This window comes from Schistocerca nitens, chromosome 7 (assembly GCF_023898315.1).
Source record: "Schistocerca nitens isolate TAMUIC-IGC-003100 chromosome 7, iqSchNite1.1, whole genome shotgun sequence".
Lineage (NCBI taxonomy): Eukaryota > Metazoa > Arthropoda > Insecta > Orthoptera > Acrididae > Schistocerca > Schistocerca nitens.
Window position 1 is genome coordinate 119,485,224 of NC_064620.1, and position 23,706 is coordinate 119,508,929.

General features: G+C 43.0%; 1 protein-coding gene across 1 annotated transcript in view; it reads left to right on the forward strand.

Annotated features, from left to right (window-relative positions):
* The window catches only part of LOC126195498 (uncharacterized), a 385,955-nt gene that overhangs the window by 10,554 nt on the left and 351,695 nt on the right, over positions 1 to 23,706 (forward strand). The window contains exons 2-3 of the mRNA XM_049934125.1: positions 12,324 to 12,384; positions 14,977 to 15,036. Of these exons, the coding sequence (XP_049790082.1) occupies positions 12,324 to 12,384; positions 14,977 to 15,036 (121 nt within the window). The remainder of the gene's footprint in view (positions 1 to 12,323; positions 12,385 to 14,976; positions 15,037 to 23,706) is intronic.

A 23,706-nucleotide genomic window follows, 5' to 3' on the forward strand; every position in this document is an offset into this window, starting at 1 on the left:
AAAAGCTTTCTGTTGAGCGGTCGCCATCTTAGCATCAATTGACGCTGACGCCTAGTCAACAGCGCCTCAAGCGAACAAATGTACAACTAAATGAAACTTTATAGCTCCCTTAATTCGCCGACAGATAGTGCTTAGCTCTGCCTTTTGTCGTTGCAGAGTTTTAAATTCCTAAAGTTGTGGTATTCTTTTTGAATCACCCTGTATTATTATATTATATATATTACTTTCAATATCAGGAAGAAAAATTAGTTCACAGAATGAAAGTTGCAAACGAAGTTCAGGTATTGCATGCGATGCTACAGCCTTGTAGCAGTCAGGGCACTAAACGATACAAGATCAAAAAAATCACTGTAGACAAGTATGTTACTTGTGAACATTACAGTATTAATCTCTGGAGAATACGTGGAAACTGTCTTTGACTGCAAGTTTGTTTTATTCAATTCAGTAACTGCTTTAGATGTTATGATCATCATCAGATTAATCTAAACAGAATGTACATATTCATCAGTAAGAGAATTATGATAAGTCACAGTCCGCAGGTCGTGGTCGTGCGGTAGCGTTCTCGCTTCCCGCGCCCGGGTTCCCGGGTTCGATTCCCGGCGGGGTCAGGGATTTTCTCTGCCTCATGATGAATGGGTGTTGTGTGATGTCCTTAGGTTAGTTAGGTTTAAGTAGTTCTAAGTTCTAGGGGACTGATGACCATAGATGTTAAGTCCCATAGTGCTCAGAGCCATTTTTGGTAAGTCACAACAGTGTAATCAGTACCGTTGATTCACATTATGTAACAAATGAAGCGCTTTCTCCTTAAATTTGATAAAAGAAGCAAATAAAATTTTTAGCCATGGTTGGCATCGTCACTTTATATACACACATCAAATAAAGTTTTGCATCACCTCGGTTCCAAGAGTTCTGGAATCTGTACAGAAAACTGGAATAGAGATCAACTCATCTCCGCCCTTTTTATTGCTCATGAAAACCACACATTGCATGTTGTACTACCATACAGCGTGACCCTCAGAGGAGGTGGTCTAGATTGCTGTACACACCGGTACCTCTAATACCCAGTAGCACGTCCTCTTGCATTGAGGAATGCCTTTATTCGTTGTAGCATACTATCCACAAGTTCATCAAGGCACTGTTGGTCCAGATTGTCCCACTCCTCAACGGCGACTCGGCGTAGATCCCTCAGAGTGTTTGGTGGGTCACGTCGTCCATAAACAGCCCTTTTCGATCTATGTCGGACATGTTCGGTAGGGTTCATGTCTGGAGAACATGCTGGCCACTCTATTCGAGCGATGTCGTTATCCTGAAGGAAGTCATTCACAAGATGTGCACGATGGGGGCTCGAATTGTCATCAATCAAGACGAATGCCTATCCAATATGCTGCTGATATGGTTGCACTGTCGGGGGGTGGCATTCACGTATCGTACGGCCGTTATGGCGCCTTCCATGACCACGCGCGGCGTACGTTGGACCCACATAATGCCACCCCAAAACAGCAGAGAATCAGTAGCTGGGCAGTGTATTCGCTAGACAGTGCGTCTAAGGCGTTCAGCTTGACCAGGTGGCCTCTAAACATGTCTCCGACAATTGTCTAGTTGAAGACATTATGCGACACTCATCGGTGAAGAGAACGTGATGCCAGTTCTGAGCGGTCCATGTTGTTGGGCCCATCTGTACCACGCTGCATGGTGTCGTGGTTGCAAAGATGGACCTCGCCATGGACGTCGGGAGTGAAGTTGCGCATCATGCAGCCTATTGCGCATAGTTTGAGTCGTAACACGACGTCCTGCGGCTTCACGAAATCCATTATTCGACATTGTGGCGTTGCTGTCAGGGTTCTTCGGAGCCATAATCCGTAAGTAGCGGTCATCCACTGCAGGTGTAGCCCTTGGGCGGCCTGAGATAGGCATGTCATCGACAGTTCCTATCTCTCTGTATCTCCTCCATGTATGAACAACATCGCTTTGGTTCACTCTGAGACGCCTGGACACTTCCCTTGCAGGGAGCCCTTCCTGGCACAAAGTTACAATGCGGACGCGATCGAACCGCGGCACTGACCGTCTAGGCATGATTGAACTACAGACGAAACGAGCAGTTCACCATCTTCCTGGTGGAACGACTGGAACTGATCGGCTGTCGGACCCCTTCCGTCTAATAGGCGCTGCTCATGCAAGGTTGTTTACATCTTTGGGGGGGGGGGGGGGGTTAGTGACATCTCCGAACAGTCAAAGGGACTATGTCTACGATACAATATCCACAGTCAACATCTATCTTCAGGAGTTCTGGGAACCGAGGCGATGCAAAACTGTTTTTGATGTGTGTAAAAACGTGATGAAACTGTGATGAACACTCACGGCCCGTGCTGTAGTGTCGTCGTTTAGCACACTGCGATTACAGCTGCTATGTATATGTAAGCCCTCATCTTCAACCTTAGTCACGATACACAGTTTACTGGGGAAATTTCGCAGAGTACTTAAGAACTGTGATTATGAATCTATTTAAGGATAAATAAAATTGTTTTCTTATAAGGAGCCACTTTTATGTTTGTAGCCAGTCGCTAATTTCACTTCATTTGTCACATGTACTGCACAAGACGGTTTAAGATTTTAATCCTCTAGAAAAGCAGTAGGTGTATTTCTGTTCGGATTTTCGAAGACATGTAAACAACTTTTTACCATGAACAGGACAAGGTTTATTAATGTTAATTATTGACTCAGAGGTATTAAGGAATGGAACGTCAAATATAAGTTCAATCTGAACAGTGCCAGAAAGCGACATTTGACTCTGTACACAACCTTCTTGAGCAAGCGCCATTCAGCTGTCGTAATATTTTTCAGAGCCCTTAAGGTCAAATGTCTCTGGTGAACAAAAAATTTCGTGAGTTCTCATTTTTTGTGCTCAAAGAAGGAATGAAATTCAACGTAGATAACTGAACATGTGGAATTCCGATCGAGAATACGGGTATCTCCGTACCTCCAGGTCTGTAGGCCGACTTGACTACGCTTAAGAACGCCTTAGCACTTCGAATTGTTGGTGCTTGTAACTGCACGGAGCTCCGAAGACAAATATTTTTTAATTTTTTTACGTGTTTCTGACAGATTTTGGTATCTGGATCCAATTTTCAAATCCTCAGTGGTGTTGGCCAATGTTAACGAACACCTGAACTTGATCTTGAGTGACAATTATTTCTTTTTCTCGTCATCACTTATATTCGAATAGCGGCTAATCTTTATACATTTGTATGAATACAATGATGGTTATCGTTTGTGTCACCAGCCTAATACTGCTGCAGCACTACGTATAGTTCGATTTACACACAAGATTCACGGCATTTTTGTTCGAAATGTGGGATGATAAAGTTTAGCGAGACAGAAAATCAATTGAAAGTTGTTTGCGCGGCTAGACGTGGCGCGCGCAGAATTGATTGCTCCCCAACGTCCCCCGCCTAACAAGGACCCTCACGACGCTAATGCGTGCTAAAGGTCAAACCGCCGGCTATTTCCGTGTACGATGTGGCCTCCCACAACTTCCGCTGTGAGCGGCTTTTGTTCATCATTGGTTTGAGAACTGTCAACGGTAAAAATGTCACGGCGCAGGAAATACGCCGAAAAACTTGCTATCGTGCTGTGCAGTGACCGAAAAAACTATCTGCATCCAGAGTATTTGACATTTTAGTGGATGAACTGTATAAAATAATGATTTTGTCGCTACAGTGTCTTGAACTTTGATTTATAAGCTAGTATTCATATGGATGTGTCTAAGGGTTCGAAGTACTTCGCACTGTTATTGGGTTTTTGATGATTAAAATTCTCATAACTCCGTCAAAAAAGGGTGACAGGTTGTACAAACATCTAACACGTACAAACATTATGTGTAGATTTGTAAATAATAGATTTCAGCTATCAGTCGTCTTTTGGAATTTTTATTGGCAGATCTAGATTTCAGCTACAAACTAGCCATTCTCAATGCACTATCATTTTTGGCCAATGCATGTAATGCCTGTTGGTCGGGCATTGTCCACAGTTCATTGAATATATTCTAGCTGAAATCTAGATCTGCCAATAAAAGTTCCAAAGGACGACTGATCGCTGAAATCTATTATTTACAAATCAAAATAACGGTCTCTGCGTTCAACAGCCTCTGAATGGAGGGTAACCTTATGTGTAGATGTTCACAAAATGGAAAGTGATCGTATGATTGATGCAGTTTACTGCCTAAGGTTAAGGTTCAGGTGGGTCATTGACGTATCTACATCTACATCTCATGACGCTTTCTGAAAGCAATCAAACTTGAGCCGGATGGCGAACATGGCACGCTAATAGAAAGACCAGTCGAATCGATTCACTTGATTGAGAGTTAGTATGAGTGGATATCTCTACCAGCAGAGAACAGGGTTAGGACAAAAGTGTGGAAACTCTGACAGAATATTTTTTTTCCTCTAGCGACACCTGTGAAATGTCCCCAATACGTTGGATGTGTCAGTCGCGATAAGAGCAGCGTTCTGCATAGTTGTGAAAGCTAAGTGCGTTCTAACTTGGGAAAATTGTTGGTGGTCGTGTGGTGGGTACATCCGCAACCAAGGTAGCCGAAGTGTTTGTGGTTTCAAAAAAATGTTCAAATGGCTCTGAGCACTATGGGACTTAACTTCTGTGGTCATCAGTCCCCTAGAACTTAGAACTACTTAAACCTAACTAACCTAAGGACATCACACACATCCATGCCCGAGGCAGGATTCGAACCTGCGACCGTAGCAGTCCCGCGGTTCTGGACTACGCGCCTAGAGCCACTAGACCACCGCGGCCGGCGTTTGTGGTTTCAAGAGGCACCAGATTTACACCGCATACAGAGAAAGCGGAAAAACTTTATCCTCTAAGTCACAACGCGAACGAAAGTTTGTGTTGAGTGATCGTGACGGATGGTCGTTGAAGATAATTGTGATGAAAAATAAGAGGACGAGAGTTGCAAAAATCAGTGCTCAACTGAATGTCGCACTCGCGAACTCTGTCAGCACCAAAACGATACTGAGGGAGCTCCATAAGCTGGGAATTGGAGGACGAGGTGAAATTCCAAAACCACTCACCAATGATGCAGATGCCTGTAAGAGGGAAACCTGGTGCCGAAGCCATAAAACCTGCACTATGGAGCAACTGAAGAAATTCATTTGGTCCGATGAGTCTTGTTGTATATTATTTCCAACTTTTGGCCAAGTTTACGTCCAAAGAGTGAAACATGGTGGGATTTCGCTGACTATTTGGGCAGGCGGTGGTAATGCACGGGCCCCACGTTTACTTTGCAAAGTCGCATTACTGCCCACATTATCTGACCAGTTTGGGTCATCAAATCCATCCCGTGGTGAAAAGTTTGTTTCCCAGGAGTTATGCTGTGTTCCAAAACAACAAGGCCCCTGTTCACACAGATCGTATAGTCCAGGAGTGGTTCTGTGAGCACGGGGATGAAGTGTCGCCTTTGAATCCTAATGAGGCTTTCTGACCTACTTTTGGAGAGAAGTATATGTATTCGTTATCCAGATCCGTGGTCGTTCCTGAACATGCGACTATTTTGCAGGAAGAATGGTACAAGAATTTATGGAACGCATCGAGTTGTTCGTTAAATGCTGAAAGCGAGCCAGTGACTAGTTCTACTACAAATACGACATGAAGTGTGTTTGGCGGAAATACGTCTCATCGCCGCTTTACTGCAAAAGGGGAATATGTTTAGCTGCAAAAAGGAAGGTAAAAAGTTAACCCACCAGTAACACAAAGCTGGGTACAATTTACGTAATTCAAAGCACCGCACAAACACATATTTTTAGAAAAGAGTCTACAATAATTTTGATTCTGAGTTTTTGCATGAAGCAGTTTTCGGCTCTCCTGTAAAATTGGTAAAGGTCGACTTGTTCCCTTTCTGCAATTAGCAGTCCGTATGGTACTGGGAGCCTCGTCATTCGGAGCTGACTGAAATGCATCGCACACGATTCTGTAGGAACAACTTTTTTCTGCCATATGGTGAATATCCTCATAAACTTAACCTGTGACTGAAATGAGCCGTAGTAACAAATATACGGTTAGCGTACATAGCAGAAAAATCACATGTACAACTCTACCAGTCATATTTTATATGCTCATTCTGTGGGAGCCTTTGGTGCATTGTGAAGCACAACAGTTTGACATTATTATGATTCTCCTCTTTTCGTGCTTTTCGATTACAACAAATTTCATATATAGCTTTCTTTCGTTTCGTTTTGCTTACATTCAGTAACAGCTTCACGTTAGAATATGTTGCTATTTAGGGAGCACTAATCTCTCTGAGAGGCGGAGATGAAGCCGGAGTTGCCATTTACATACCAGGGAATACAAATGCAAGAACATGTTATATCGGTTAAATACCGCCTTTTCAGAGTGTAATAAAGTCTAAGACCAAACGCGGTTCGCTTTATTCTGCAGCATCTTCAGTGGTCAGTTTTTTTGGTTCTTATATCATTCTTCCACACACAGCACTTTACTAACACTAAATATATTCACATTTTTGTTGGTGAAAGTGCTGTGTGCTAGTATCTACCACATGTGTGTAAAGGAATCACATAAGAAAAAAAAGATGACCACTGAAGATGCTTTAATATAGAGAAAAACGCGATTGGTCTTAGTTAGACTTTATTACAGTCGCAAAAGACGGTATTTAACCTGTGTAACTTGTGTAAAAACGACTGCGGAAAAATGGACAACATGCATAAAAACATGGACGCCCTCAGATTTTGCGGTGATTAGCACTATGACACTTGTGCTGTAGATAGAGAAATTCATGACAAATTAACAGTACTGGTCAGCATGTAGTGGACTGCGTCTCGGGATTTTAAGTTATTTATTAAACAAATAGAAACAATACTAAAAGCTTTTAACTTCTAAACAGAATAACGTAATATTAAGTATACTTTTATCTTAAATGTTATTCTACAGCTCTGCTCAAGTCCCTTGTCATTTCATATACTCAAACTTTCGCTCAAAAAATTTAAATTGACAGTTACGGAAATTAGCAGTGCAACTACTGGTGACTGTTATGATTCTCGTCGTCAGTTGTTATAAGCGGCCAATGCTAAATAGAAACATATATTGCAGGTTTGGCAGTGAAGTCGCGGGTCCAGCGATATCTATTACGGACCGCGGTCGATATCTGCAACCCCTAACAAGTGTGGTATCGAACATTGATACCACAGTGACATTTTCATATACACAACGAGACTGCAAAGCATTGTTTAAATACCTAGTTAAATTATAGTGAAATGGTATTGAAGATTAATAAATGAAAAATCAAATGTGTTATCATGCTGGAAAGATACACACCTCGCGTCAATGAAAAATGGAATGTATTCTGGAATGTAATCGACAGCTCCCAAGGAAAACAAGTTTAATAAATTGCAATTCCAGTTTTTTTATTTTCGTTTACTTACTTATTCCGCAAGTATTAGTGGAGATACGGAGAGCAACTGCCACTGCTGCTAAACATAACAATTCATTTTCCATAGCAGATCTTCACGACACAGAACGCTTGTAATATTGATCGTTCGTGTGTAGCGGGTTGGGATATAGCGACCGATTGCAGGGAATGATGGGCAGCAATGCATCTCTCGTGTGTGTCAGACCCTGTAGAGTTCCATCGTGCAGCTTATTTGTTTAAAAGATGCAATTCCACACGCCACCGCTCTTTGGTTGCGCGCCGGTGCTTTGATGAAAACTCCAGTGAACACACGACTCTAACTTTGCGCCCCACGTCATCTGACCCTAACCCAGTCGAATATTTAGGGGATTTTAATTTGGGATGGTCCCACGGTTCCCCTTCACGACACCTGCGAGGGATACTTCCATTGAGGTGTCTGATTGCCTGTGGAGGAATGGGGCAGCCCACTCTGCCTCAACAGCCGGAACCAGAGAAGGTGGTGATCAGTTCCACGTCGGTGTCTGGTGTGAAGTAGAAGTTTTACATCATCTCACAGGTGTTCCATTGGGTTCAGTTCGGGTCAATGGGCAGGCCAGTCCATTTCGGGAAGACATTCTCCAGAAACCATTGCATAAAAGATGCCGCTTTATGACAGGGTGCGTTGTCATGACGAGAAAATCAGTCACTGTCTCCGATCTGTCCCCCTACTGTCCGCGGAACGCAGTGCTGTGAAACGTGCCTTCATATCCTTCCGCATTTAGCGTTTCTTTGAGCGCAGTAAGGGGACCACAACCAGACCACGAAAATTACTCACATACGGTAACACTACCCCAGCCGCATTCCAGTGTCGGTACTAGAAATGATTGCGGGTGACTTTATCGCGGCTTTCGAAAACCCAAACATTTCCATCTGATTGCCACAAGCCATGGCATAATTCATTACTCTAAACCAGTAGTTTCCAATCATCCACTGCCCATTCACGCAGCTCCTTGCAGCACCTCATGCCTGGGTTAGCACTGACTACATACAAGTGAGGGCTTTGAGGAACTGTTCGACCACAGGCGTCGTTCCTGCTGGTACAGCTGCCTCCCGCATAGTTGGACGATTCCTGTGCGTCAGTACACGGGGAATGCCTGATCTCTGTTTAGCAGTTGCTCATACTCCGTGTCTGCACCTCAGACTCACGTTACCGACACGCGACAGGTCCAGATTTAGAAGGCTTAAGATGTCCCCGATTGATTTGTTACTTAGGTGACATCCAATGACTACCTGCTTCTCTGCCGACAACACAACACTCCCCGCCTCCTGTTACAGTGGCTTTAGTACTGATGGTTAGCTTCGCGTTACACAGGGCCGTCCGGACACCTTTCATCAGATAGCGTAATTGGAGCTAAAATTTGACACACACAATCAAAACGAACGCTGGACCTGCCTAATGTTTCCTCCGCAGTTACTGGAAGCGGTACGTCTCTGCCACTGCGCACCTCTGATCCGTTTCAAAGAAATGCTTCTGGCGGCTGGGACCGCCTGCGACCGCTCCACGCGCCACCAGCTCTTCGTCCGCGTATCGACCGCAGCGCGGCGCCGCGGCGCACTTTTGCATTTTATGGCGCCACGAATCTGGGCCGCGTCACGGGTCCGTCCCACAGCGATGTGTAGCAAACGTATCTCACCACACAGCGTGTATACTCCAACATATGTAACTACACTACTGGCCATTAAAATTGCTACACCAAGAAAAATGCAGATGATAAACGGGTATTCATTGGACAAATATATTACACTAGAACTGACATGTGATTACATTTTCAAGCAATTTGGGTGCATAGATCCTGAGAAATCAGTACCCAGAACAACCACCACTGGCCGTAATAACGGCCTTGATACGCCTGGGCATTGAGTCAAACAGAGATTGGATGGCGTGTACAGGCACAGCTGCCCATGCGGCTTCAACACGATACCACAGTTCATCAAGAGTAGTGACTGGCGTATTGTGACGAGCCAGTTTCTCGGCCACCATTGACCAGACGTTTTCAGTAGGTGAGAGATCTGGAGAATGTGCTGGCCAGGGCAGCAGTCGAACATTTTCTGTATCCAGAAAGGCCCGTACAGGACCTGCAACATGCGGTCGTGCGTTATCCTGCTGAAATGTAGATCGAATGTAAGGTAGAGCCACGGGTCGTAACACATCTGAAATGTAACGTCCAATGTTAAAAGTGACGTCAATGCGGACAAGAGGTGACCGAGACGTGTAACCAATGGCACCCCATACCATCACGCCGGGTCATGGCAATGACGAATACACGCTTCCAATGTGCGTTCACCGCGATGTCGACAAACACGGATGCGCCCATCATGATGCTGTAAATAGAACCTGGATTCACCCGAAAAATTACGTTTAGCCATTCGTGCACCCAGGTTCGTCGTTGAGTACACCATCGCAGGCGCTCCTGTCTGTGATACAGCGTCGAGGGTAACCGCACCCATGGTCTCCGAGCTGATAGTCCATGCTGCTGCAAACGTCGTCGAACTGTTCGTGCAGATGGTTGTTGTCTTCCAAACGTCCCCATGTGTTGACTCAGGGATCGAGACGTGGCTGCACGATCCGTTACAGCTATGCGAATAAGATGCCTGTCATCTCGACTCCTAGTGATACGAGGCCGTTGGGATCCAGCACGGCGTTCCGTATTACCCTCCTGAATCCACCGATTCAATATTCTGCTAACAGTCATTGGATCTCGACCAACGCAAGCAGCAATGTCGCGATATGATAAACCGCAATCGCGATAGGCTACAATCCGACCTTTATCAAAGTCGGAAATGTGATGGTACGCATTTCTCCTCTTCACATGAGGCGTCACAACAACGTTTCACCAGGCAATGCTGGTCAACTGCTGCTTGTGTATGAGAAATCTGCTGGAAACTTTACTCATGTCAGCACGTGAATGCTCTGAAAAGCTAATCATTTGCATAGCACAACATCTTCTTCCTGTCGATTAAATTTCGCGTCTGTAGCACGTCATCTTCGTGATGTAACAATTTTAATGGCCAGTAGTGTAGCTCTGCATGGTACTCTCTCCTGTGCGACCCTTTTCATTTACTCCAACCTACATTCACTGGAACCTGCTCACTTTATTCGTTCCTAGGTCTGCCTGTGCAATTTTTACCTCCCACACTTCCCTTCAGTGCAAAACTGAGGTTTCCTTGAGGTCTCAGAATGTGTCCTACCAACCTATCCTGTATCCGGTCCTTTACTAGTTAGTTAGTTAGTTGCGTGTTCCATTGATCAATCGCACGGTACGGTGGCCGTTATGATGTGGAACGTGTCAAGTGCACAAGAAATGCACATATGAAACAAGATTATTTAATATATATATATATATATATATATATATATATATTAAAATACCGAGTTAAAAATTAATGTTTCTATTATTTACCCCATTCCCTTAAATGGCACACAATGCATATACTACATTTATTTATTTATTTATTCGTATTCAAGAATTCATCTATGGTGTAGAAGGAGTTGTCAAGGAGATATGATTTCAATTTATTTTTGAAGCTGTTACTGTTGTCTGTCAGACATTTTATTTCGTCTGGTAATTCGTCGAAAAATTTTATAGCAGCATATTTTACCTCTTTCTGTGCCAAAGATAGGTTGAGTAAGGGATAGTGTAAGTCTTTCTTTTTTCTGGTATTATAATCATGAATGTCACTGTTGTTTTTAAACTGGTCCATGTTGTTGAGAACAAATTTCATTAGTGAGTAAATGTACTGTGAGGCTGTTGTAGGAATTCCCAATCTTTTAAAAAGATGCCTACAAGATATGTGACTATGAAACCCACACATTATTCTAACCACTTTCTTTTGTGCAGTGAATACTTTTTGTCTAAATGTTGAGTTACCCCAAGATAGTGTTTTGTATGACATTATAGGCTGAAAATATGCAAAGTATGTTAGCTTACTAATTTCTATATCCTGAAAATTGGCAATTATTCTGATTGCAAAAGTTGCTTTAGAAGATCCAAAATATGAATTTTCCAATTTAGATTCTCATCTATATGTACACCCAAAAACTTAGTATGCTCTACTCTGTCTACTGACTTCTGTTGTTGTGTTGTATTTACTGAAGGAACTGTACTTTTTGCAGCAGAAAAATGGATGTACTGTGTTTTTTCAAAGTTTAGAGCAACCCCATTTGCAGAAAACCAATTAATGACTTTTCCAAAGACCTTATTTGTATCATTTTCAATTGGAGTTTCTTTTACTGGATTAATAACTATGCTTGTATCATTAGCAAATAGTTTCAGTACAGCTTCCTGTTTCAGATAGGAAGGGAGGTCGTTCACATATATCAAGAACAGAAGGGGACCCATGATTGAAACCTGTGGAACACCTAATGCAATTTCACCCCATTTAGATGACGTGGCAACTAAAACTCTATTACAACCGTATCTCACTCCCTTCTCCACTACCACTTCCCTGCCATGCTGGTTTCTGTACAACTGTAAATAATGTTTCCGTCCCCTTATTTTCCTGTTTTAACCCTGCTACCTTCACAGTTTCAAAGACTTCATATCAGTCAACATTGTCAAGCCTTCTGTGAGTCTGCAAATGCTATAATCGTAGGTTTGACATCCTCCAGACTTTCTTCAAAAATAAGTCGTAGTGTTAGTTCCTACTTTTCTTCTGAACCGAAACTCATCATCTACCATCTCTGCTCCTATCAGTTTTTCCATTCTTCTGTAAATAATTAGTGACAGTATTTTGCAAGCATGACTTATTTCGCTGATATATCGGTAATATTGACATATGTCAGCGCCTGCTTTCATTGGAATAGAAATACGCTGTATAAAAAAATAACTTTTAACAACCCCTGTTTCAGGATGATCAGCGGCCCAGAGGTTCTCCACCGTGGGGCAGCGACAACACTTCCTATCAACACGGTACGTGGCGGGTCTGCTCTGCTTGCTGCGTCACCGTGTGGTGTACGTTACTGCCGCACAGAAACACTCTTATCTCAACGTAGAACGCTCTACTGACAGACAATACCTAATTTCTCTATATGCAAAATACTTTTTCTCTCTTTACAGTTACTCCATATACTTTGCATCATATTAACTGATATTTGCGATGCTTCTTGGTAGAGCAAGATAATTCTGCATCCCTTTACGATTAACTGAAACATGGCCGCAAGAATAAATACAGAGCAACCAGTTGTGTTTGTTTCTGATATGGAAGTGTGTGCGTGGTAGGATTCAAATGAAACACAAATCAAACCATAAATAGCTAATCATATGTACCTTAAAAAATACAGTCCAAGTGACATACGCAACAGCCTAACTGTACTCCACACAGTATATAACGGTAGTAAACCTTATATGCCAGGACAGTTAGAAATACTGCAACACAAAGAAAAACTTTCTGAGGACTTGTTAAACGAATAGACCTTAACAGTTACAGAATGAGATTTTCACTCTGCAGCGGAGTGTGCGCTGATATGAAACTTCCTGGCAGATTAAAACTGTGTGCCCGACCGAGACTCGAACTCGGGACCTTTGCCTTTCGCGGGCAAGTGCTCTACCATCTGAGCTACCGAAGCACGACTCACGCCCGGTACTCACAGCTTTACTTCTGCCAGTACCTCGTCTCCTACCTTCCAAACTTTACAGAAGCTCTCCTGCGAACCTTGCAGAACTAGCACTCCTGAAAGAAAGGATATTGCGGCGGAGACATGGCTTAGCCCCGGCCTGGGGGTTGTTTCCAGAATGAGATTTTCACTCTGCAGCTGAGTGTGTGCTGATGTGAAAAGCAAGGTTCTGCAAGGTTCGCAGGAGAGCTTCTGTAAAGTTTGGAATGTAGGAGACGAGGTACTGGCAGAAGTAAAGCTGTGAGTACGGGGCGTGAGTCGTGCTTCGGTAGCTCAGATGGTAGAGCACTTGCCCACGAAAGGCAAAGGTCCCGAGTTCGAGTCTCGGTCGGGCACACAGTTTTAATCTGCCAGGAAGTTTCTTAACAGTTACAGTTTTTCGGCAATTTTAAAAGTTTATTTTTCCTACTGAAATAAGTTCTTAATACTTATAACCATAACAAAAGGTCACATCTGATTACACTTTTGTATCAATTTAGAAATAAGAGAATATATATATAACTTAAGATGAGCCCCTATTGCTTTAAATGCATCGTGCACTGAAATAGAAATTACGATTTGTGACTGAAGGCGGTTAGTTTTTTTTATATCGCGAAATAATATAGTCACGAAAAAACCACTGACAGCAATGGATGAAAAAATTTAAAAATGGAGAAAAGACGGTATTAAGTTTGGTAAGTGCACGTTTGTGGTGATTTCGGCATAGTGCAGACAAATTTCTCCTTAAGCCTAAAGTTTCAGATGAGGAGAACGAATTACATACCAACGCTGGTCACTTTCTTGACGGGAAATGAGGTGTTCAAACACATAGTGGGACACATAGTCGTATGTGCCTATTTCCCAATAGTAATCACAAGCAGATGTCCGCCCACTGCACTTAATATATAGTGGAGCACAATTTTGCGACCGTAAAGCTGAAAGTATTTACAGAGAAGATTTTTGGAACAGGCGTCATTATAAAATGAACAAATTTATCGCCTTGAATGAGAGGCTTAATTTTAGCAAATAGTGTTTGATCTTGTGGGAGAAAGTTGATAAATAGGCATCTATTAACTAGCCAGTAAAATTTATTCGAAGAATGCAGTGCAGAGTGCACTGGTGAAATAGTAATAACACCCTTGTCAAACACGTGTTCAAACAATGGGCCAAATGATTTAAAACCAATAGCTCACTTCTGTCGATGAATTATGCAGCACAGTATTACAGAATACGCGTGTGTAGCCCACTCACTCAGCTGCGTGGAAAGGCACATATAATTGGGTCACGTGTTAATTAATGGCTCTTGTTGCCAAAAACCATCTGATTGTGTGGACGTGTAATTGTTACAGATGATTATTACAACTAAATATAGGAAAAATGACTTTACTTCAAAACCTTGTACGGACTAATTACCCTAAACCGGAAAAATTCTAAGTAAGAAGTCTGTGAATGTTTACATTTGGGCCACGCTACTCAACGAAAGTGAAACTGTACAGTGAGGAAAGATGGAAGTACCTACAAGTGTATGAAACGGTGAATTACAGTGAGAAGTCAAACTGAAAAAAAAGTTAGGAATTACCAGAGGGGGAGGAAAGCAACCTTTATCAGCAGCGGGGACAAATCTGTAGAACAGTATCTCTCAGGCAAGCATATATAGATAATAGTCATACATTAGGAGAAGCAGTACATCTGATGAATTGGATGGTAAGACGTAGACTGGCATGTACAGGCTACTACTGCAATTTATTTGACATTACGGCGAGGCATAGATTGGCCGTGGATAGGAAGAAATGGAGACGTCATCGAATAATGTAAAAAATCGTGACTGAGAAGTAACAGATGACGCCGCCATTCTTTGTGAGCAATACTTTGACTGTATGATGACCTCTGTACTTCTCTGTTCTCACAGGTCAGCTGCGGCCGCTGTACTTGAGGATCAGCAACACGCCTCCTGACGTCAAACATGCAGGTATGCTTCATACCACAGTTAACAGCAGTGCATTTCAACCAACAGGCTGTTTAAGATGACATTCTTTTGCTTTCCGACATAGTACAATACTTTGTCGGTTAATTTACAAACAGGAACGAGGTAAGTGTGATAACAAAATTGAGAAGAAACTGTTTTCCACCAGGACAGTGTGGAAGGGCAATGTTCGATTTATACGTGCCGGAGACTTCATGCAAAGCAGTTTTAAATTCGAAGCTTTTAGTCCTTGAAATTTCTAATATGTTTACGTTTAGTACTACAAATACACTACTGGCCATTAAAATTGCTACGCCAAGAAGAAATGCAGATGATAAACGGATGTTCATTGGACAAATATATTATACTAGAACTGCCATGTGATTACATTTTCACGCAATTGGATGCATAGATCCTGAGAAATCAGTACCCAGAACAACCACCTCTGGCCGTAATAACGGTCTTGATACGCCTGAGCATTGAGTCAAACAGAGCTTGGATGGCGTGTACAGGTACAGCTGCCCATGCAGCTTCAACACGATATCACATTTCATTAAGAGTAGTGACTGGCGTATTGTGACAAGCCAGTTGCTCGGCCACCATTGACCAGACGTTTTCAATTAGTGAGAGATCTGGAGAATGTACTGGCCAGGGCAGTAGGCGAACATTTTCTGTACCCAGAAGGGCTGTACAGGACCTGCAACATGCAGTCGTGCATTATGCTGCTGAAATTTAGGGTTTCGCATTGATCGAATGAAGGATAGAGCCACCCTTGGCACCAATGGCACCCCATACCATCACGCCGGGTGATACGCCAGTATGGCGATGACGAATAAACGCTTCCAATATGCGTTCATCGCGATGTTGCAAAACAGGGATGCGACCATCATCATGCTGTAAACAGAAACTGGATTCATCCGAAAAAATAACGTTTCGCCATTCGTGCACCCAGGGTCGTCGTTGAGTACAACATCGCAGGCGCTCCTGTCTGTGATGCAGCGTCAAGGGTAACCGCAGCCATGGTCTCCGAGTTGATAGTCCATGCTGCTGCAAACGTCGTCGAACTGTTCGTGCAGATGGTTGTTGTCTTGAAACGTCCCCATCTGTTGACTCAGAGATCGTGATGTGGCTCCACGATCTGTTACAGTCATGCGTATAAGTTGCCTGTCATCTCGACTCCTAGTGATACGAGGCCGTTGGGATCCAGCACGGCGTTCCGTATTACCTTCCTGAACCCATCGGTTCCATATTCCGCTAACAGTCATTGGATCTCGACCAACGAGAGCAGCAATGTCGCGATACGATAAACCGCAGTCGCGATAGGCTACAATCCGACCTTTATCGAAGTCGGAAACGTGATGGTACGCATTTCTCCTCCTTACACGAGGCATCACAACAACGTTTCACCAGGCAGCGCCGGTCAACTGCTGTTTGTGTATGAGAAATTGGTTGGAAACTTTCCTCATGTCATTACGTTGTAGGTGTCGCCACCGGCGCCAACCTTGTGTGAATGCTCTGAAAAGCTAATCATTTGCATATAGCAGCATCTTCTTCCTGTCGGTTAAATTTCGCGTCTGTAGCACGTCATCTTCGTTGTGTAGCAATTTTAATGGCCAGTAGTGTATTCTCCAACAGGACAGTGTAGAAGGGTAATGTTTTATTTATACGTGCCGGAGTCTTCGTGAAAAGCTTTTAGTCCTTGAAATGTCCAATATGCTTCCGTTTAGTACTACAAATATTTTTGGAAATTTGTGGTAATGTACTATGGGACCAAACTGCTGAGGACATCGGTCCCTAGACTTACACATTACTTAATGTAACGTAAACGAACTTACGCTAAGGACAACACACACACCCACGCGCACGCCCTCCGACGGGGGAAGCCGCGGCAACCGTGACAAGGAACTACAAATATGGAAACAAGATGTGTGGGGAGACTGAGATATGTATAAAGCAAGAGCGTTTATTGGAGAGTTCCTCGTCCAGGCGCCGAAAGCCCAATGGACGTCGACCGGCCACCGTGTCACCCTGTGTAACGCGGAAGCGGTGTGGAGGGGCACGTGGCCAGCCGGCTTTCCAGAGCACGGAGCCGGGACTTGTTAAGCAGCTCCTCAGCTGGCACCACGGGGCTGAGTGCAGCCCGGGCCATCCCCCCCCCTCCCCCCGAGGAAAAAGCCCTGCCAGTACCGGGAATCGAGCCCGGGTCCTCCGCGTGGCAGCCATCTGCGCTGACTGCTCGGTTACGAAGGCGGACGAGCGTGTTTCTGTGTATGTGCACGGTACTGCCCGAGCTGTAAACGTTCTTGAAGCTACTGGTGGAAATAGTAATGGACGGCTATGGAGCTGTGAAGTGATGCGTGTGGAAGCAATAACTTCACCGAACCGTAGGAAATCCATTGTTCGTTAAGTCGTTGCCATTTTAGAAGCTGACGTTAACTCAGAAGACGGCAGCCTAGGTGTTGTTTTGTGTCACGAGACAAGTAGAAGCTTGTAACGGACTCAATCTTACTGTTAGCGATCGTACTTAGCAACCTGTTGTTGGCATCTAACAAGACAGAAATTGCTTGTTGTTGTTGTACGATAGTGTCAAGTCAGCTGTCGACTTGATTTGCAGAATGATTCCGTTTGGACGGCTGTTTAAAGCTGCGTTAGGGATGTTGTTGTTGTTGTGGTCTTCAGTCGTGCGACTGGTTTGATGCAGCTCTCCATGCTATTCTATCCTGTGCAAGCTTCTTCATCTCACAGTACCTACTGCAACCTACATCCTTCTGAATCTGCTTAGTGTATTCATCTCTTGGTCTCCCTCTACGATTTTTACCCTCCACGCTGCCCTCCAATACTAAATTGGTGATCCCTTGATGTCTCAGAACATGTCCTACCAACCGATCCCTTCTTCCGGTCAAGTTATGCCACAAATTTTTCTTCTCCCCAATTCTATTCAATACCTCCTCATTAGCTATGTGATCTACCCATCTAATCTTCAGCATTCTTCTGTAGCACCACATTTCGAAAGCTTCTATTCTCTTCTTGTCCAAACTATTTGCCGTCCATGTTTCACTTCCATAGATGGCAACACTCCACACAAATACTTTCAGAAACTACTTCCTGACACTTAAATGTATGCTCGATGTTAACAAATTTCTCTTCTTCAGAAACGCTTTCCTTGCCATTGCCAGTCTACATTTTATATCCTCTCTACTTCGACCATCATCAGTTATTTTACTACCCAAATAGCAAAACTCCTTTACTACTCTAAGTGTCTCATTTCCTGCCGCGCGGGATTAGCCGAGCGGTCTAGGGCGCTGCAGTCATGGACTGTGCGGCTGATCCCGGCGGAGGTTCGAGTCCTCATTTCCTAATCTGATTCCCTCAGCATCACACGACTTAATTCGACTACACTCCATTATCCTCGTTTTGCTTCTGTTGATGTTCATCTTATATCCTCCTTTCAAGACACTGTCCATTCAGTTCAGCTGCTCTTCCAAGTCCTTTGCTGTCTCTGACAGAATCACAATGTCATCGGCGAACCTCAAAGTTTTTCGTTCTTCTCCGTGGATCTTAATACCTACTGCGAATTTTTCTTTTGTTTCCTTTACTGCTTGCTCAATATACCGATTGAATAAAATCGAGGAGAGGCTACAACCCTGTCTCACTCCCTTCCCAACCACTGCTTCCCTTTCATGTCCCTCGACTCATAACTGCCATCTGGTTTCTGTACAAATGAATGGTTAGGGGTGTATCGCTCAAATTATTCGTATCATCACAACATCCTCTACGCTACCTGTATGCGAGTTTTTCTCATCTTCTAAATGAAGCCTGGTGGAACTCAAACGGGCTCGTATAGGCTGCTGGTTGTTAAGTTTTTACATACGCAGTGCGCCCGTAGTAACAGTAAATGGTATATGTTATCTAATTACGAACAGTTATACAAGATGTGACACAACTTTCAGTGATGGCGATTACGACTGCGGCCATGCTGAGGCGTTAGGCATGAGGTTGGCTTTGAATACACTGCGGCAAGGAGCTAAAACCTACAACAGGAATTTGTTAATGAGGTACTATGACTGTCAAAATCGTCTTACCTAGCTGATTGTCTTCAATAAAGGTTTCAGATGTCGTTTCTCTGGTCGTCAACCGGACGCCTATTTTTAAACCCTTAAACCTCTCTGCAGTCGCATTTTTGTGGTAAGTTCCTAAGGGACCAAACTGCTGAGGTGATCGGTCCCTAGGCTTAGACGCTGTTTAATCTAACTTACGCTAAGAGCAACACACACACCCATGCCCGAGGGAGTACTCGAAGCTCCGCCGGGGGGGAACCGCGCGAACCGTGGCAAGGCGCCCTAAGATCGCGCGGCTACAAAACGCTGCTGCAGTCGTATTACAATGGTAACAAAAAAGACTGTGTTTTACTTAAGTTCTGTTGACTGTTCATATGAGATTATTTTAAACTTTTCTCACTCCATGAATATCAAAATAAAAAGAAAACAGCTCTCGCCATTATTACCACACAGTCGACTCAATTTCAGTAATTCCACTAGTACGCCCTGTTGTCAATACAAACATACGCCATTATACACACCACCTGATGTTTCAAAACCGAGTAATTTATTTACGTAATGATACTGTTTTTACAATATTTAACTATTCATTTTCTATACAAAAAAACTACAATTTTATTAGCTTTATACACCATTACTGAATGCATTTTCATTATAAAGAGCTGACAGTATTATTACTGCTCAGAATAATTTATATATTTCCCCACTTACATCTAATAGAATGAATACATAACACAACAACAATGCACCTTATGTCACACTATTTTTTTAATAGCTCAATAGATTACGACTTATTGCCGTTTCTGTTCATGCTAATCGATCCCCTATTACACACTGCTACAAGTTTTTTCTAAATGACACTGGTCTGAAATAAAATTATCGATCACAGCAACTGCGCCATCGGCATCGTATTCGTCCCTTCCCATGAAAACAGGAAACCCACAAGTCCTGCATAAGAGAAGCATAGAACATAAGTCCACCCAAGCCGGGCACAAATCTACAGCTAGTGAGCAGCGACTTTGTCATGGCCTAACAGACGTGGTGAATTGTACAGGCGGGTGACATTTTTTCTGTTTTCACTAAAAGCTAAATGTGCGGCGATGGATGCCTGTCCGTACTAGTGAGCTGTGCTGGAAGCTTTTCCTTCGCTAGCTGCCCGCGCGCGTCCTCTGAACGGTATTGACCACAGGGCGGTGAACGCAGGCAGCGGGTTCAATAAACCGCAGTGCAACGACCGCTACATCATAAAATATCATTTCTGTCGACTGAGTGTCATTCACCTTGAAGTGACTAAAGAGAACGTTGCGGTTACGGAAAAAAAATGCTCGTTAATTCCAGGTAACATTAGTTAAGTTCCATCCCGTTGTCCGTTCGTGGCGAACGGCAGTACATATTGACAGATAAATGACTTATTTTATTCCTAAATTAATAATTTTAGGCATTTACGTTATCTGTTAAGTTTAGTTTCTTCAGGATCTTTCGTACAACTAAGCAGGAAGCCATAGAGATCCTCTTACAGTTACTGGAGACTGCATGAAAATTAGTTCAGAAATGATAATAATAATAATAATAATAATAATGGTAATGATTAGTCTGTTTCACATATCATAGTGTTCTTGTCGAATGGGAATAATAAATCATAAAAATGACGCGTGTCAGCTGTAGCGATAGAAACAAATTGGAGAATTAGCTAACGGTCCCGATAGGAGAGCTAAACAATAGCGAATAGTCAGAGGAAGAGATACGGAAAAGCATTTGATATAGAAGAAAAAACGAAGGTAAAGAGGTAGGGATGTGAATAACTGGGACAGTGTAGACTGTAGGACAGAGATACCGATTCGCTGTCAAGGAGGAAATATAAAGCTTCGATATTTCGAAATGAAAGCTTTTACACACACACACACACATATTTCTATCTCGATCGCAAAAAGTAAAATGTTGACCTTATCGATGCCTTATGCGCCATCAGTTGATATAAAACGCCTTGTTACGAACACCGCGTCAGTATGACCTGCTTATCTGATGACACATTTGAAACTGGTTGTCTCTTAATAAAAATACAGGGTGATTCAAAAAGAATACCACAACTTTAGGAATTTAAAACTCTGCAACGACAAAAGGCAGAGCTAAGCACTATCTGTCGGCGAATTAAGGGAGCTATAAAGTTTCATTTAGTTGTACATTTGTTCGCTTGAGGCGCTGTTGACTAGGCGTCAGCGTCAGTTGATGCTAAGATGGCGACCGCTCAACAGAAAGCTTTTTGTGTTATTGAGTACGGCAGAAGTGAATCGACGACAGTTGTTCAGCGTGCATTTCGAACGAAGTATGGTGTTAAACCTCCTGATAGGTGGTGTATTAAACGTTGGTATAAACAGTTTACAGAGAATGGGTGTTTGTGCAAAGGGAAAAGTTCTGGACGGCCGAGAACGAGTGATGAAAATATAGCACGCATCCAGCAAGCATTTGTTCGCAGCCCAGGAAAATCGCCTCGCAGAGCTAGCAGAGAGCTGCAAATTCCACAATCAACTGTATGGAGAGTCCTACGAAAAAGGTTAGTTATGAAATATTATCGTCTGAAATTGGTTCAAGCACAGTCTGCAGCTGATAAGATTAAAAGAATCGATTTCTGTGATTTTATCCTTGCTCAGATGGAAACAGATGAATCTTTCGTTTCAAAGATTGTGTTTAGTGATGAAGCAACTTTCCACACTAATGGGAAAGTCAACCGTCACAATGTCTGTATATGGGGCACTGAGAATCCGCGGGAAACAACTCAGTATGAACGTGACTCGCCTAAGGTGAACGTTTTCTGTGCCATTTCAGCCAATAAAGTTTTTGGTCCCTTTTTCTTCGAAGGCGCTACTGTAACTGGACTACAGTATCTGGAGATTTTAGAGAATTGGCTGTTCCCTCAGCTCGAACAAGAAGCACAACAATTCATATTTCAGCACGATGGAGCGCCACCACATTGGCACTTATCTGTCCGTAACTACCTGAACGTCAACTACCCGAGGCGATGGATCGGCCGCCAGGCAGCCCGTGACAGAGCACTTCATCACTGGCCTCCAAGAAGCCCTGATCTTACCCCCTGCGATTTTTTCTTATGGGGGTATGTTAAGGATATGGTGTTTCGGCCACCTCTCCCAGCCACCATTGATGATTTGAAACGAGAAATAACAGCAGCTATCCAAACTGTTACGCCTGATATGCTACAGAGAGTGTGGAACGAGTTGGAGTTTCGGGTTGATATTGCTCGTGTGTCTGGAGGGGGCCATATTGAACATCTCTGAACTTGTTTTTGAGTGAAAAAAAAACCTTTTTAAATACTCTTTGTAATGATGTATAACAGAAGGTTATATTATGTTTCTTTCATTAAATATACATTTTTAAAGTTGTGGTATTCTTTTTGAATCACCCTGTACTTTGCGATCCAGTCGTAATACCAACAGTATTCCAACAGCTACATCTCAGTAGGGCTCTGACCATTTCATAATATGAGTGCGTGTGCTTGTGTGTGTGTGTGTGTGTGCGTGTGTGTGTGTGTGTGTGTGTGATGACACTGCAGCCATTCACCAACCAAATAAGTACCCCCGTAATGCACGTAAAATGTAAAACCAAGCTGTCTTGTAGAGTAACCACACGCACAAGGTGTGTTCCCTGTCAATGGTGCAGCTTCCCTTCGAGTATAGTCGAAGTATCCTGGTCTCGTTTCTCGGTGTTGACGGAATCGACGTCTTCCTTCACTTTTCCTCCCACCAATATACAGGTCTTTTCTCCTGTTTCGTGTCTTTTTTATAATCTCTTTCCCGTTATCGTAACATTTTTCCCCGGGTTACATCTTACTAAACAAATAAACCTAATATGCGTACGTCATTATCAAATTGTTTGTCACTTTTCACAGTATTTGTTCAAGAATTTGTCTCATTAAATTAAATTTAATCGCAGTTTTTAATGTGTTGTGCTTCTGCTCGAGATTTCTGCCCGGTTTCAGAAACATCAATTATGAAAATAGGAACGTGCGTTGTCCGAGATCGTAAAATAAAGTCAGGAGATATCGTTAGAAATGAAGAAGATAAACATGGAAGGGAAGAAATCTCTTAAGGAGCGATTGCCTAATCGACTATGTACTAAAACAACCAGAAGTATTGTGTACTGTAACATGTATAGGTGGAAATATCGTCACTAGGTGGTACCGGGCAGAGAAGGGTTTCAAAATAGGTGTCTGGTTGACGACCAGAGAAACGACATCTGAAATTTTTACTGAAGGCAGTCAGCTAGGTAAAAATATTTTGACAGTCATAGTAGCCTCTTTCAGAGCATTTCTGTTTACCACCATCATAATTTGTCATACGTTAGGGAACCATTTTAACCACTGTAGGCTGTCAGTTTTATTACTTTAATGCTCCATGCATATAAATTAAACCAGTGGCCAGTTTTGGCGTTAGGCTATTATCAAATGTGTGATATCGGTGATATGTGTGTCGCATTTAAAAATGTGTCTTGCGTATTATGTACTGACCGACCGTTACTCCACACACATATCCCGCATCTTTACTGTCCAGTAAGCTAGCTGTTAGTAAAGTTTTTGCCTACATTAAAGTTGTTCCTGTACGTTGAC